This window comes from Pseudorasbora parva, chromosome 15, assembly GCF_024679245.1.
Source record: "Pseudorasbora parva isolate DD20220531a chromosome 15, ASM2467924v1, whole genome shotgun sequence".
NCBI classification, from domain to species: Eukaryota; Metazoa; Chordata; class Actinopteri; order Cypriniformes; family Gobionidae; genus Pseudorasbora; species Pseudorasbora parva.
Window position 1 is genome coordinate 43,899,016 of NC_090186.1, and position 14,148 is coordinate 43,913,163.

The following is a 14,148-nucleotide window of genomic DNA, read 5'->3' on the forward strand; positions in this document are numbered from 1 at the left end:
TGCGGCATTAGTTTTGCGTTTGTTCACACAGCGCTCGTCCCGGGTCGAATCCCGCAATGTTACTAGGTCCCCGACCCGGGTTCAGTTCGGTAATCAATCCCGGGACGTGGTTGCTTTCACACAGAAGGCGACGCGGCAATGCTCCGGGAATAAGATAAAACTCTAGCAAGAGGCTTTTTGGGAATAAATAAATAAATAAATAAATAAATAAATAAATAAATAAATAAATAACAAAAACCAAAAAAATAACAACAAAATTAAGACAAAAACATCCATTTAATAAATAAATAAAAATAAGAAATAAATAAACTAACTAAACTAAATATCCTTAAAAATAAAAGACAATAAATAAGTTCAAATTAAAGCATTTAATAAATCAAACAGTTTTAATTAAATACTTCATATATATATATATATATATATATATATATATATATATATATATATATATATATATATATATATATATATATATATATATATATATATATAAAAATAAAATAGATTGATTAAAATAAATATATCATCAAAATAAAGGAGAATAAATACATTTTAAAAATAAAAGCATTTAATAAATAAAATAGCTTTAATAAAACTAAAATGGAAGAAAAAAATATATACAGGTCCTTCTCAAAAAATTAGCATATTGTGATAAAAGTTCATTATTTTCCATAATGTAATGATAAAAATTAAACTTTCATATATTTTAGATTCATTGCACACCAACTGAAATATCTCAGGTCTTTTATTGTTTTAATACTGATGATTTTGGCATACAGCTCATGAAAACCCTGTATATTATATATATATATATATATAAAGTAAAGCATTTACCATGTAGACCGCAGACAGCACAGCAGCTCACTAGTTCTAGAAACTGCATGCTCAAAAATGGTCCTTGGCTGTGATTGGTTGGTCTGTCCTGTCAATCAAAATAAAACTCACCTTCGATTGGTCTCTGCATTCTCTTCAGCAGCCATGACTTCATCTCGGCCTCATTGGCCCGTCTGCGTTTCTCCGCTTCAGAAAGCTCCACGCCTGCGTTTGGTCCCTTGCTGTCCTCCATTTTTGATCCAGGCAGACTACATTTCCCAGAGTCCTCTGGGGTCACCTTCCTTTTTTGGTCGTTCGGGTTCGCCTCGATTGCCGAGACACCATTTTCTAAGGTCTCAGCCCTTGTTTTGGTCACCTCGTCGACTTCAGCCTCCTTCCCATCATGCACCAGTGCAGGAAGAGACTGTAGCAGCTTCTCATTGTCATCTGTGGAGCGATTGTGGAGACCTTCATCTTCATCTTCCTCAGTATGAAAAGATTTCACCGATTTGTCTTTTTGGTTTGGTTTTGGTAGTGACGCCCCCTCCTGGCCGGAGCTGGTGGTGTTGGAGTCGTTCTGCAGCAGCTCCAGTTCAGTAAAACCTTCATCCGATGGCGATTTGTCTGCGATTTGGCACTCTGATACCTCAGAGACAGCCGATTCGATATCGTCTAATATGATTGGGCGATTGGGCGCTCCGAGAGCCTCGAAACGGCTAAAAGGGTTCAGATCGCGCTCTGAGGGAAGCTCCTCCCACTCGCCCGGCCTGTATAACGGACAGAGATCCCGCGGTTCATCACTACAAGGACCATCATCATCATCATCATGAGGGGAAGATGGTGAAATTAAAGAGAGAAAAACAAAAAAAATCAAAATGCAAGACAAAATATGACAAATAAAGATGAAAAAACATAAATGATGCTTGGTGTCAAAATAGAACTCAAATGGGACGAATGAAAAAGTGGACTGACAGAGAAAGAGGAGGGTTTAAAATGATTTATGCAAGTAATTTTGATTCTTCCTAAAAGGAACAATCAACTTTTTTAAAAAATAGGCTGATTTTCTAAGTCCCTTAGAGTTAAACAGTAGAGTTTTACCGTTTTTGTATCCATTCAGCTGATCTCTGTCTCTAGCGGTGGCACATTTAGCATAGCTTAGCATACATTATTGAATCAGATTAGACCGTTAGCATCACGCTCAAAAACGGCCAAAGACTTTATTTTTTCAAAGATAATATTTTTCCAAAACTAAAACTCAACTGTTTAACTCTAAGAGACTTGGATTATAAGCCTGTTTTCAAAAAAACTGGAGTGTTCCTTTAAAAATGCATTTACAGTAATAGATTTACAACAGAAGTCTATGGGACGAGAATAAAAGCTTAAAATATTATCACAGAATTTACATTTAACATTTAAATCGTTTGCTTTGCCACTGGACTTTTTCTGTAAAAGTTTGGTTAAAAAGATGAATGGATGAATGCATGAAAAAAAGAGAAAAACATTTATTAAAATAAATCAAAATTATAAATACAAAAATATGAATGAATGAATGAAAATAAATAAATAAAACATTAAAATAAATATATTATTCAAAATAAAAGAGTAAATAAGTTCAAACAAAAGTAAATAACAAAATAAACAACATAAAATAGAGATCATTAAAAATAAAGGATAATAAATACGTTTAAATAAATAAAATAGATTTAATCAAAATAAACAATAAAAAAATATATAAATAGATGAAAATAAGTAAAACATTTTTAAAAATGAAAAAATTTGAAAATCAAATTTGATTTATAAATGCTTATAAAGTTATTATCTTTTATTTTAATAAAAATAAATTAATAATGTATAAATTAATTATTGTAAAACTTTTTTAAAAATTATTAGAAATAAATACATAATTAAAAAATAAAGGACAAAAAAAGCAGTTAATAAATCAAATAGTTAATCAAAAAAATTAATAAAAAAAATACAACAATATATAATTACAAATTAAAGAGAATAATTCAGTTTAATAAATTAAATAGTTTAATATCAAAATAAAAAAATCAAAATCAAAAGCTTATGCTAAGCTACGCTAGCAGCGACCCTGCCAAACTAAAACAATGCACTGAGACAAAAATGCATTTGCCCACATATCTAAATGTAGAAAAGAAGTTGAATAAGCCCTATTACTAAAAACACTAGAGTGTTCCTTTAATTTGATCTTTGCACCCCTAATTATTTACTGAACATAAACTGTGACTCAGAAAACAAACCAAGACACATCCGAACCGTTAAAACTCCTCAGACACAGGAAGTGGCTGCTCACAGATTACACAATAAAAGCCCTGTTTTTATTTAACGCCGACACAAAGCATTAAAACCGAACTTGTTTCTGGCAGCAAACATGCGCACATAATCACTTTAAATGAAGTGTGAAGGATTGTAAGGAAGATGAGAGAGAAGAAAAGCTTACGATGGCAGGGCGTCCTTGAGCTTCATTCGGGACACGTCGTCATAAAGCGCCACAGACAGCACCTCCTCCATGGGGCAGATCAGGCCGTACTCCTCACAGCCGTTCTCAATCACCAGCGGGTCCGACTTGTGCGGGTCAAACATGATGTTATTGGGCGTTATGATCATCACTCCTCCCACAACACCCTGGAAGAGAGCTCAGTTAAAGATGCTCTGTGTGTGTGTGTGTGTGTGTGTGTGTGTGTGGGCATGTTTTTGTGACATATGAGGACACAAATGTGTATAATGCCATGGGTATGACACCGGTATTACAGGAGAGGGTGAAATATGAGGACATGTGTGTGTGTGTGTGTGATGGGTAGGTTTAGGGGCTGTGTGTGTGTGTGTATGTGTGTGTGTGTGTGTGTGTGTGTGTGTGTGTGTGTGTGTGTGTCTGGGTGTGATGGGTAGGTTTAGGGGCAGTGTGTGTGTGTGTGTGTGTGTGTGTGTGTGTGTGTGTGTGTGTGTCTGGGTGTGATGGGTAGGTTTAGGGGCAGTGTGTGTGTGTGTGTGTGTGTGTGTGTGTGTGTGTGTGTGTGTGTGTGTGTGTGTGTGTGTGTGTGATGGGTAGGTTTAGGGGCAGTGTGTGTGTGTGTGTGTGTGTGTGTGTGATGGGTAGGTTTAGGGGCAGTGTGTGTGTGTGTGTGTGTGTGTGTGTGATGGGTAGGTTTAGGGGCAGTGTGTGTGTGTGTGTGTGTGTGTGATGGGTAGGTTTAGGGGCAGTGTGTGTGTGTGTGTGTGTGTGTGATGGGTAGGTTTAGGGGTAGTGTGTGTGTGTGTGTGTGTGATGGGTAGGTTTAGGGGCAGTGTATATGTGTGTGTGTGATGGGTAGGTTTAGGGGCAGTGTGTGTGTGTGTGTGTGTGTGTGTGTGTGTGTGTGTGTGTGTGTGTGTGTGTGTGATGGGTAGGTTTAGGGGCAGAGTGTGTGTGTGATGGGTAGGTTTAGGGGCAGAGTGTTTGTGTGTGTGTGTGTGTGTGTGTGTGTGTGTGTGTGTGTGTGTGTGTGTGTGTGTGTGTGTGTGTGTGTGTGTGTGTGTGTGTGTGATGGGTAGGTTTAGGGGCAGAGTGTTTGTGTGTGTGTGTGTGTTGGGTAGGTTTAGGGGCAGAGTGTGTGTGTGTGTGTGTGTGTGTGTGTGTGTGTGTGTGTGTGTGATGGGTAGGTTTAGGGGCAGTGTAAGGGGATAGAAAATACGGTTTGTACAGTATAAAAACCATTAGGCTTATGGAATGTCCCCATATAATCACAAAAACAAATGTGTGTGTGTAAGTATGTGTGTGTGTGTGTGTGTGTGAGAGTGTGTGTCGTAATCATAAATTCAGAATGTTAGGAATATGTTAGGAGTTATTAATATTCCTTAGCTTTTATTTCTATATTTTTCATTTTCATTTTTTAAGTTTTAGTCGATATAGTTTTTGTGTTCAAGTTAAACTAAAAGAAATAAAGTATGTTTAAGGGTTTTTTATGATGATTTTAGTTATAGTTTTAGTTAACTATAAAGCTGTGAAATTTAATTAATGTTAAGATTTTTAACACAATTAACAAATATTAATAAATGCATTCAAAATATTGTTATTTTACGTTAGCTTATGACAACACAAATGTTTTAATGGTTTTAGTGAACTGAGAATTATTAGTTAAGAGTATCAAATAAATAAATAAATTAGTAAAACATTAAAATAAATAAAAAATAATAAAAGTAAGAGAATAAATAAGTTCAAATAAAAGCATTTAATAAACAAAAGTTTTAAATAAAAATAAATAAAACATTTTTAAAAATTAAAATAAACATATCATTAAAAAAGGAGAGTAAAGAAGTTCAAATAAAAATCATTTCATAAAATATATAAATAAATAATAAATAAATAAAACAGTAGCGAGCTGTGAAACTAAAATAACACTTACTAAAATAAGAGTTTTGAGTTATGTCCGTTGAACATTAACCGCCCTCAGAGAACTGTGATCATGCATGTGTGTTGCTATTAAATTATGGAGGCTGTGTGTTTTCCTGTGAGGATGAGGTGTGAGCTCACCATGCCATCGGTGAAGTACTTGCAGCTCATCTTGATGAACTTAACAGTGGCCGGACTCTCATCTTCAGACAGAGGAGACGAGACTCTGCGCACGGGCCGCCTGCTCGATTCACCGTCCTGTCAACACACACACACACGCACAGATACACACAGACACACACAGACAGACACACACACAGACACACACACAGACAGACAGACACACAGACACACACAGACAAACACACACACAGACAGACAGACACACAGACAGACACACAGACAGACACACAGACAGACACACAGACAGACACACACACACACACAGACAGACACACACACAGACAGACACACACACAGACAGACACACACACACAGACACACACACAGACACACACACAGACAGACACACACACACACACACACACACACACACACACACACACACACACACACACACAGACAAACACACACAGACACACACACACAGACACACACACACAGACAGACACACACACACACACAGACAGACACACACACACACACACACACACAGACAGACACACACAGACACACACAGACAGACACAGAGATAACAGAGACAGATTAGCGCAGAGTCAGCAGTAACCTAAAGGTGTCATGAACTGGCTTTTTCATTTTTTATCCTGTTGTCTGAGGTCAACTAATGACGTTTGTGTGGTTATTACATTCAGAAACATCATAACTAATCACTAATAGGCTATTTTCTGCACCAGTTTTGAGGCTCTCTCCTGAACGCTGGTTTTGATGGGCTTGTCACTGGAGACTTGGAAGTAAACGCCCACAGCTAGGATTGGAGAAGATTTGCATATTTAATGAGCTTCAGCTCCTGTCAGTTCACATGAGGGATTGTTTTGAAAGTGGCACCGGAATGATTCTCTCACAGCTCGTTAAACGTCTTTAATCAAACAAACACAATGATTTATCTCATCCACACGCGACAGACTTATTTTTTTATTACTTGGCCCGTCCGATCGGTGGATATGAGCGCGAACCACACACACACACACACACACAGTGTGCTCTACAAATATCAAGTCAAGAGAGTGAACATTAACAACACAGATCAATAAATTAATGTTATTTATTTAAGATTCACCGCCTGCCGACAGGCTTACGTCTCGGTAGCCAGTCTGGAAAACACAGCCCCGGGCTTTGGGCTTCGCGAGCTCTGGCCCACACGTCCGATCTGATCCCGAATCACAGCGAACCAACAAATAAAGGATTCTCCAGCCTGTGACAGCGTGCTGAGGTATGTTCTGTTAGACATGTACACTTAATCAATACGATCTGCTATCACATATAAAAACATGTTCTACTCACATATGATTCCTGTCGGCTCCACTATAGAGGCACAGCATTGTGTTTTTATCTCAATATATCTGAACATCCAGCTCGACCTGAGATTTGGTAACAAGCAATTATCTTGCTATCTGTGATGTGTGGACTGCTTGTTTAGCTCGTTTAGCTGATTTGATGAGCGGGGCTACATAAGCAGGTGGGCGTGGCTACATAAGCAGGTGGGTGGAGCTACTGAAGCAGGTGGGTGGAGCTACTGAAGCAGGTGGGTGGAGCTACTGAAGCAGGTGTACACATTTATCTGTAGAGGCGACATTTCCCCTTCTAATACTTTTTCTCGTTTTCTGGCCCTGGTGTCTATAAAAGCTTTTCTTTGACTAACAAGGAAGTTTTCAGCTCTGAAACTTACAGGATATTCTTATATTACCATGACCTTTTATATGTCAAAGGCTCAAGGGAAAGTTGATTTCTCAATTCATCACCCCTTTAAACCACGTGAATTGTGCAATGAAATTCATCATTAAAAATCATATATCCAAAATATCCAAACAAGCAGGCTTGGCCCCGCAATGTCTGCAAGCAGCAATATTTGTAATGTGTTACAGTTTTTCTTATGATTTCCAAATGGCTTCATATCAAAGTATTGATTCATGTTTTATGATAAAGGAAAAACCTGATAAAAACAGGTCTGGACCAGAAGTCTGATCCGTCTTACCTTCTCTGCTGACTCTGATGCTGCGAGACGTTCAGCGCAACCGTTGATCTGATAGCCGCCCTCTGATTGGTCCACATCAGGAACAAACAGTCTCTGAGAGGGATCGAGATACATGAGAGGTGAAGTGAGAGAGAGAGAGAAAATCTTTCAAAAATTGAAAACAAACTGATCTTCATGTAACATACAAAACACTTCATTAACACACCAGACATCACAAAAACCAAATCAATTATTTTTCAACCTATAATATGCAAATTCGATCTTAAGCCTCCCTGCTATAAGCCGTTTGCACATTCCTTCACGATCTATAGTTGCCAACTGTAAACCTTTGTTCTTCCATGTTTTCCACACTGCCAGTTTAGCCGTTCCAATCAGGTTAATTTATATAAAACCATTTTTTTCCTTTTTGAAAATGTATATTTTCTTCTTCCAATAAATGAGACAGAGAGACAGAGACAGAGACAGAGATAGAGATAGAGATAGAGATAGAGAGAGAGAGTCACCTGTCCAGGTACGAGGCTGTGTGACATGAGCCGGTTCAGCTGCACCAGTTTATTGGGAGTGATGTTGAACTTCAGAGCGATGCTGTTCAGAGAGTCCTTCAGCCCAACCTGACGATCGGCAACACACACGTAACGTCAGTGTTTAGAACAAGAAGACATCGCCAGAGCTGGAGAGTAACTCAGCACATTTACTTGAGTACTGTACTACTGTTTTTGAGTATCTGTGCTTTACTGGAGTATTATTTTTTCTGTAAACTTCTGACTTTAACTTCACTCCATCTGAAAGACAAATATCGTCCTTTTTACTCCACTACATTTCTATCAAGGTCCTCGAAGTGGAAAGTCGTTTCTGTCGCAGCTCTGAAAGTCAGCGGATGATTTTTTTCTTCTTTAAAAGGTGTTTGGGTTTTTGCAGAAAGCCTTTCAGGAATCACTCTTGTAGAGTCTCGTGAAGTTCAATGATTTCACAGCATTTATTAAACACTGATTTATAGTTTAGAGCAAAATGGAAGAAGACGGATGTCCAAATGCTCATTTAGTGGAGGATTCACATAAACAAAGTTGATTCTGTCTTCAGTGAAGGTGAACAGTGTGAGAATATCAGATGTGTGTCAGTGTATTGGATCCGTGCATTCGGCCTTAAAGTGACGGCGCTTTGTAACTTTTCTACAAGTATTTAAATGAGTTTAAGTTAGTCGTCTGCTAGTGTGTCAGATGGAGCGTCACTGACTGGCTTAAACCATGATGGCATAATGTGCATTTATACAACTATAATACAATAATGCGGCGACATAAAAAAAGGAATTTTACTTTTGATACTTACATACTTTTAAAAGCAAATACTTCTGTAGTTTTACTTTTAAGTAAAAATCAGTTTTTACAACTTTCTCTTGTAATAGAGTAATATTTGACCAGTAGTGCTTTTCCTTTTACCCAAGTAATGAAGTTGTGAAGTTTGTCCACCTCTGAATGCATTACAATAACGAGGAGGAGAGTTAGTTTTTTTTTTATTCAGTGTCGATCATGAACTCACGGTGTACGCCACGGTTCCTGGAGGTTTACTCTTCTCTTTCTTGGTCTGGCTGCACGATTTACTGTTGTCATCTGAAATAAAAAATAAATAAACATTTTTTGGAATAATTGCAGTATTTATTATACATCTGTTATCAGTGCAAATAATTATTTGTTTTAAATTCAGATATAGATCAGAATAACTTCATCTCTTCTCTGAGGACGAGGGCGGGGCAACCTGTCACTCACATAAGATCCACCAATAGCAAACCACGACCATCCAATCAAATCCCCACAGACAAAATCAAGCCCCGCCCTACATTTGTTCTTGTTTGAGAAGCCATCAGAACTTACGTTTCATGCTAGGTTTAAAGATTTAAAACTCTCAGTGAGTTCACATACATTTAGGACACACTTATATCTGATTTAAATGATTAGTTTCAGTAATATTTTCAGCTTAAGGACCAAAGTTTACTCTAATGGTGCGTTCACACCAGACGTGAATGAGTGATTTACATGAAAAGTCAATGCAGAGACGTGAACACACAACTACTGACAACCTACCTATGTGGATTTTGCACTGAACACACGCACATACACACTGTTGTATGTTTCTTTGTTACTTATGTCATTTGTTATTTGTTTAATTGATGTTTAATGCTGCTGGGAGGATTCACAGAATAAGATTGTCACTGTACCGTGTGACGACTGTCTACTGTACACATGACAATAAGTTTGACAAAGTTTGAATTGAATTGAATTTGAATTAAATTGAACAGACATTTGGCGGCGTGAATTTAGCATTTAAGGCGTTGACGTGCATAACGCGCAATTTGCGCGAGTTGAAAAATCTGAACTTTGTTGGATATTTGCGCCGCGTTAACCGATCAGGAGCTTGCTCTAGTAGTGACAACAATGAGGACAAAATCACATGTGGAGACCCGGAGCTGTACGATTCATCTTCATACTTTATAGAAACTGGAATAAAAGGATCTTGCTTGGAAGAAAGTGAGTGAGGAGGTCGGACAATTTGGCAAGTTGTAAAAAAATACTCTTTAGTGATACATTTAGAGACTACAAACTAGCTAAAGCCGACAAATTGAGCTTATTCGGCGTATTTTAAAACAATCATGTCAGCCATTTCACAACGAGACGAGCCGCCTGGCAGAAGCCATGACGCGAATTCACGTCTGTTGTGACGACCAAGTAAACTCAAAATGTTCAAATGTCCAACTACGCACAAATTTATGGGGGTATTATTGTAGCTTTATTCCAAACAAATATATTGTTATCCACACATAAATGTAAAGCGATTCACAAAAAAATACATATTTTCACAAATCAATAGAATGAGATCCACAAATATATGCAGGAGTTTCACAAAAATGAATTAGATTCACAAATAAATACAATGACATTTGTGAACAACAAAAAAATCCATACACATATTTCTCTGTCAAAAACACACAGCGCTGCCTTGCAGAAGTTGCATTCATTTGTGAATCGCAGAACAGCACGTGGATTTTGAAACATTTCTAGCATCTAGACTCAAACAAATCCACAAATACGTAGACTCCACCCACCGTCTACATAAGCCAATCGGACCACGGCCATATCGTGCTGACCAATCGTAGCACGTTCTCGCTACATTTCGCTACATTTATTTGTGGATAACAATATATTTGTTTGGAATAAATCTACAATAATACCCACATACGAATTGCACAATTTATTCATACAAGTCGCATCTGGCGTGAACACACACTAAGAAAGAAGATAAACGCAAACGCTTTCAAGATAAACAAGATCTAAGAGTCTGAAGACAAGTTCGTTTAATGACATTAATTCTACTGATAGAAGAGTTTTGCTGTACAATCACAATATGCAAGTTTATTCTGGGAATATATCTGAATAAATATATAAATATTTTAGCTATTTGCCAAGTCTGTAAATAATTAAAAATAAAAATGAATAACTATTCAGACAAAAAAGCCTAAACTAATACAAATGACAAAACCCTGAAGGTGTGCTATGGTATCTAGCACCAGGATGTTAGCAGCAGATCCTTTAAGTCCTGTAAGTTGCCATGGATCGGACTTGTTTGTTCAGCTCATCCCACAGATGCTCGATTGGATTGAGATCTGGGGAATCTGGAGGCCGAGTCGACGCCTCAAACTGGTTGTTGTGCTCCTCAAACCATTCCTGAAGCATTTGTGCTTTGTGTCAGGAGCATTATCCTGCTGGAAGAGCCACAGCCACCAGAATACCGTTTCCATGAAAGGCTGAACATGGTCTCAGCAATGCTTAGGTAGGTGGAGCGTGTCAAAGTAACATCCACATGGATGGAGGACCCAAGGTTTCCCAGCAGAACATTGGCCAAAGCTTCACACTGCCTCCGCCGGCTCGCCTTCTTCCCATAGTGCATCCTGGGGCCATGTGTTCCTCAGGTAAGCCACACACACACACACACACACCCGGCCATCCACGTGATGTAGAAGAACACGTGATTCCTCAGACCAGGCCACCTTCTTCCATTGCTCCGTGGTCCAGTTCTGATGCTCACGTGCCACTGTTGGTGCTTTCGGCGGGGTCAGGGGTCAGAGGTCACCCTGACTGGTCAGCAGCTATGCTGCCCCATACGCCTCAAACTGAGCTGCTCTGTGTATTCTGACAGCTTTCTATCAGAACCAGCATTAACTTCTGGAGCAGTTTGAGCTCCAGTAGCTCGTCTGTTTGATCGGACCCCACGGGCCAGCCTTCGCTCCCCACGTGCATCAGTGAGGCCGGTTGAACATGGTCTGCAACAATGCTTAGGAAGGTGGTACGTATCTAAAGTAACATTCACATCCACAATCATAATTGGCAAGGAGTTATTTAGAGAGACTGATTTATCTATCGAGTCGTTTGAGAATCATCGATGTGCAATGTATGAGAAAATTATTTAAAATAGGAATAAATACCAGTAAATAACAGTAGATAAACATCATCGTCTATATTAAGACACACAAGCTAAAGTAAAACAAAGAAAACCAGCTGTCACAAACGCCTGTAAAGACTCATAAAGCGCTGTTGTTTATCCAGTGACGTCAGCCTGTGTGTCAAACATAAAGAACAATCCGAGTGCCATTGAACACCGCGCTCCTCTGAAACCAGAGACGTCAACACAACATCCTCAGGCAGAGTTTAGCACATCCATATCGGCCAAACTCTCTCCATGGCAGCTTACGAAGCATGATTATATCCAACATCTGACATTCATTTAATGCCTGTTTTTATTCATAATGAAGAAATCAGACAGGTTAAAGTATATAAGTATTTAGGAGTTATGACTGATATGTTATCCTGGAAAGATCATATTAATACTCTCTGTAAAAGAACAAAGCAGATCATTTATTTCCGTCGTCGTCTTAGGTCATTCGGAGTAAGAAACAGATTCTTCTGCTGTTCTTGAGGTCTGTTATAATGAGTATATTGCAACTCTATCCGGTATAGGAGTCTGTCTGTTATGTCAAAAACAAAGTCGTTTAATCAACTAAAAATCTGTTCAAAAATTGTAGGTCAGCCCCTTGAGAAGCTTTATAAGTCAGCTTATTATAACAACTTGTTAAGGCTGGCTAATAATATGGGTTCTGACCCTAATCCTGTCCTACACAAAGAGTTTGAATTATTACCATCAAATCAGAGGTACAGAGTCCCAAGATTCAACAAAATGAGGCTGAAACACTCTTTTGTGTATCAGGCTATCTGAATAAATCACTAAGGTAGAAATTCACAGTATGGAGAAGGTGGATTAAGTGTATGTCGATGTTTAATGTTTTTGGGCTGATACTGTTGTGCAAGCAAAATTTCAGACTTCTGACAATAAAGTGTATATCATATCATCACATCATGATACAGTACAGAAAGTAAAACCACTTTAAAATGGCTATATGTAAGAATTTTTATTTATTAATCCTTTTTGTGCTGCCAGTAAGTGAACAGCTTGGGACAGAGCCAAAAAACGAGAACTCCCTAGGTAAAGTCCTATGAAAGTCTGTAGACTAGGGATGTGGGCTTTTCAAATCGCTAATTTTAAACCGCACGGCTGCTCTGGCATTCATAACGGAGCAAAGTGAGTGTTTTCAATGAATTCATAGGAAAGTTAAACTTCCATATAGCCTGACAAGCCTGACCCACATCAAGATGTTTGGTCTGGAAACTCTCCATTGACAGCTCAATCTGAGTGGCGGATAAGCGGCTGTCTGTCAAACTCTCTCTGCACGCGATAGGATAGCGCTACACCAACCAGAGCAACGAAGGTGAAGCAGAGCTTGTTAATAGATTAAACATTCGCCGTATCCGGTCGGCTAAACTCAGAACACACTGTGTGTCACTTCAGTGCCGTTCTTTGTTCTTTTCTCAGAGAAAAGCTTAACTCAAGTCTTCCAGAGTCGCGGTCAAAGCTGATTCGAAAGACCGCCGCCGTTCGCCAGTTTCTGTGTTTACTAGAAGCACGCAAACGTAACTCGGCCGTCATTATGTTAAGCCCCGCCCACCGACTCTATACACGATGTGATTGGCCTGACCAGAGTTTGGTTTTTAAAGCTCAGAAGTATATTGAGTGTCTAGACGGCAGATTAGATTTGCTGCCGCTAGGGTGCGTCTAGATTTCTAGGCTACCTTCAATATGCATGAACTGAAAATTCACCAGACTGGACACCCACCGCGAATGACTGCTCGCGCGGCCATGGGCATTTTACTTTCCGTTTAGAATTTGCGCCAATTCGGGGAGGACTGCTTGAACGGTGGTTTCATTTGCCTATTATTCGTAATGAAAATCAAGGCTTTTGCAGCACAAGCGCCGATCTAAGCGGTGTCTAAAATGCCGTCTTTCTGTGCAAATGCTGGTAAAGCACGGCAGGACAGAATCGTGCCCTTTTGTCAGCGCAGACCGCAGTCTTCCGCAAGGTGATGCCATTGGTCGGGGCTAGGGGTGTAATGATATATTGTTCAACGATATATCGCAATATAAAAATGTGACGATATATATCATTGATGGAACTTCACCCCCTTATGTCGTTCGACACCCATAAGACACAAAAGATATTAGTGTTGAAATCCGATGGCTCAGAAAGGCCTTCATTGACACCAATGTCATTTCCTCTCTCAAGACCCATAAAGGCACTAAAGACGTCGTTACAAAGCCCATCTCACTACAGCGGCTCTACAATCATTGATGAAGAGGCCAGAAGAGTTTGTGTAAAAAAAACCTCAATAAC

General features: G+C 38.9%; 1 protein-coding gene across 3 annotated transcripts in view; it reads right to left on the reverse strand.

Annotated features, from left to right (window-relative positions):
• The window catches only part of ncoa7b (nuclear receptor coactivator 7b), a 34,111-nt gene that overhangs the window by 11,635 nt on the left and 8,328 nt on the right, over window positions 1–14,148 (reverse strand). For 2 of the 3 annotated variants that reach the window (XM_067418304.1, XM_067418305.1), the window contains exons 4-9: window positions 8,913–8,983; window positions 7,880–7,987; window positions 7,377–7,469; window positions 5,345–5,461; window positions 3,275–3,459; window positions 946–1,613 (exon numbers count right to left, since the gene is read on the reverse strand). In XM_067418304.1, the coding sequence (XP_067274405.1) occupies window positions 946–1,613; window positions 3,275–3,459; window positions 5,345–5,461; window positions 7,377–7,469; window positions 7,880–7,987; window positions 8,913–8,983 (1,242 nt within the window). The remainder of the gene's footprint in view (window positions 1–945; window positions 1,614–3,274; window positions 3,460–5,344; window positions 5,462–7,376; window positions 7,470–7,879; window positions 7,988–8,912; window positions 8,984–14,148) is intronic. The other variant, XM_067418306.1, reaches the window with a different exon arrangement.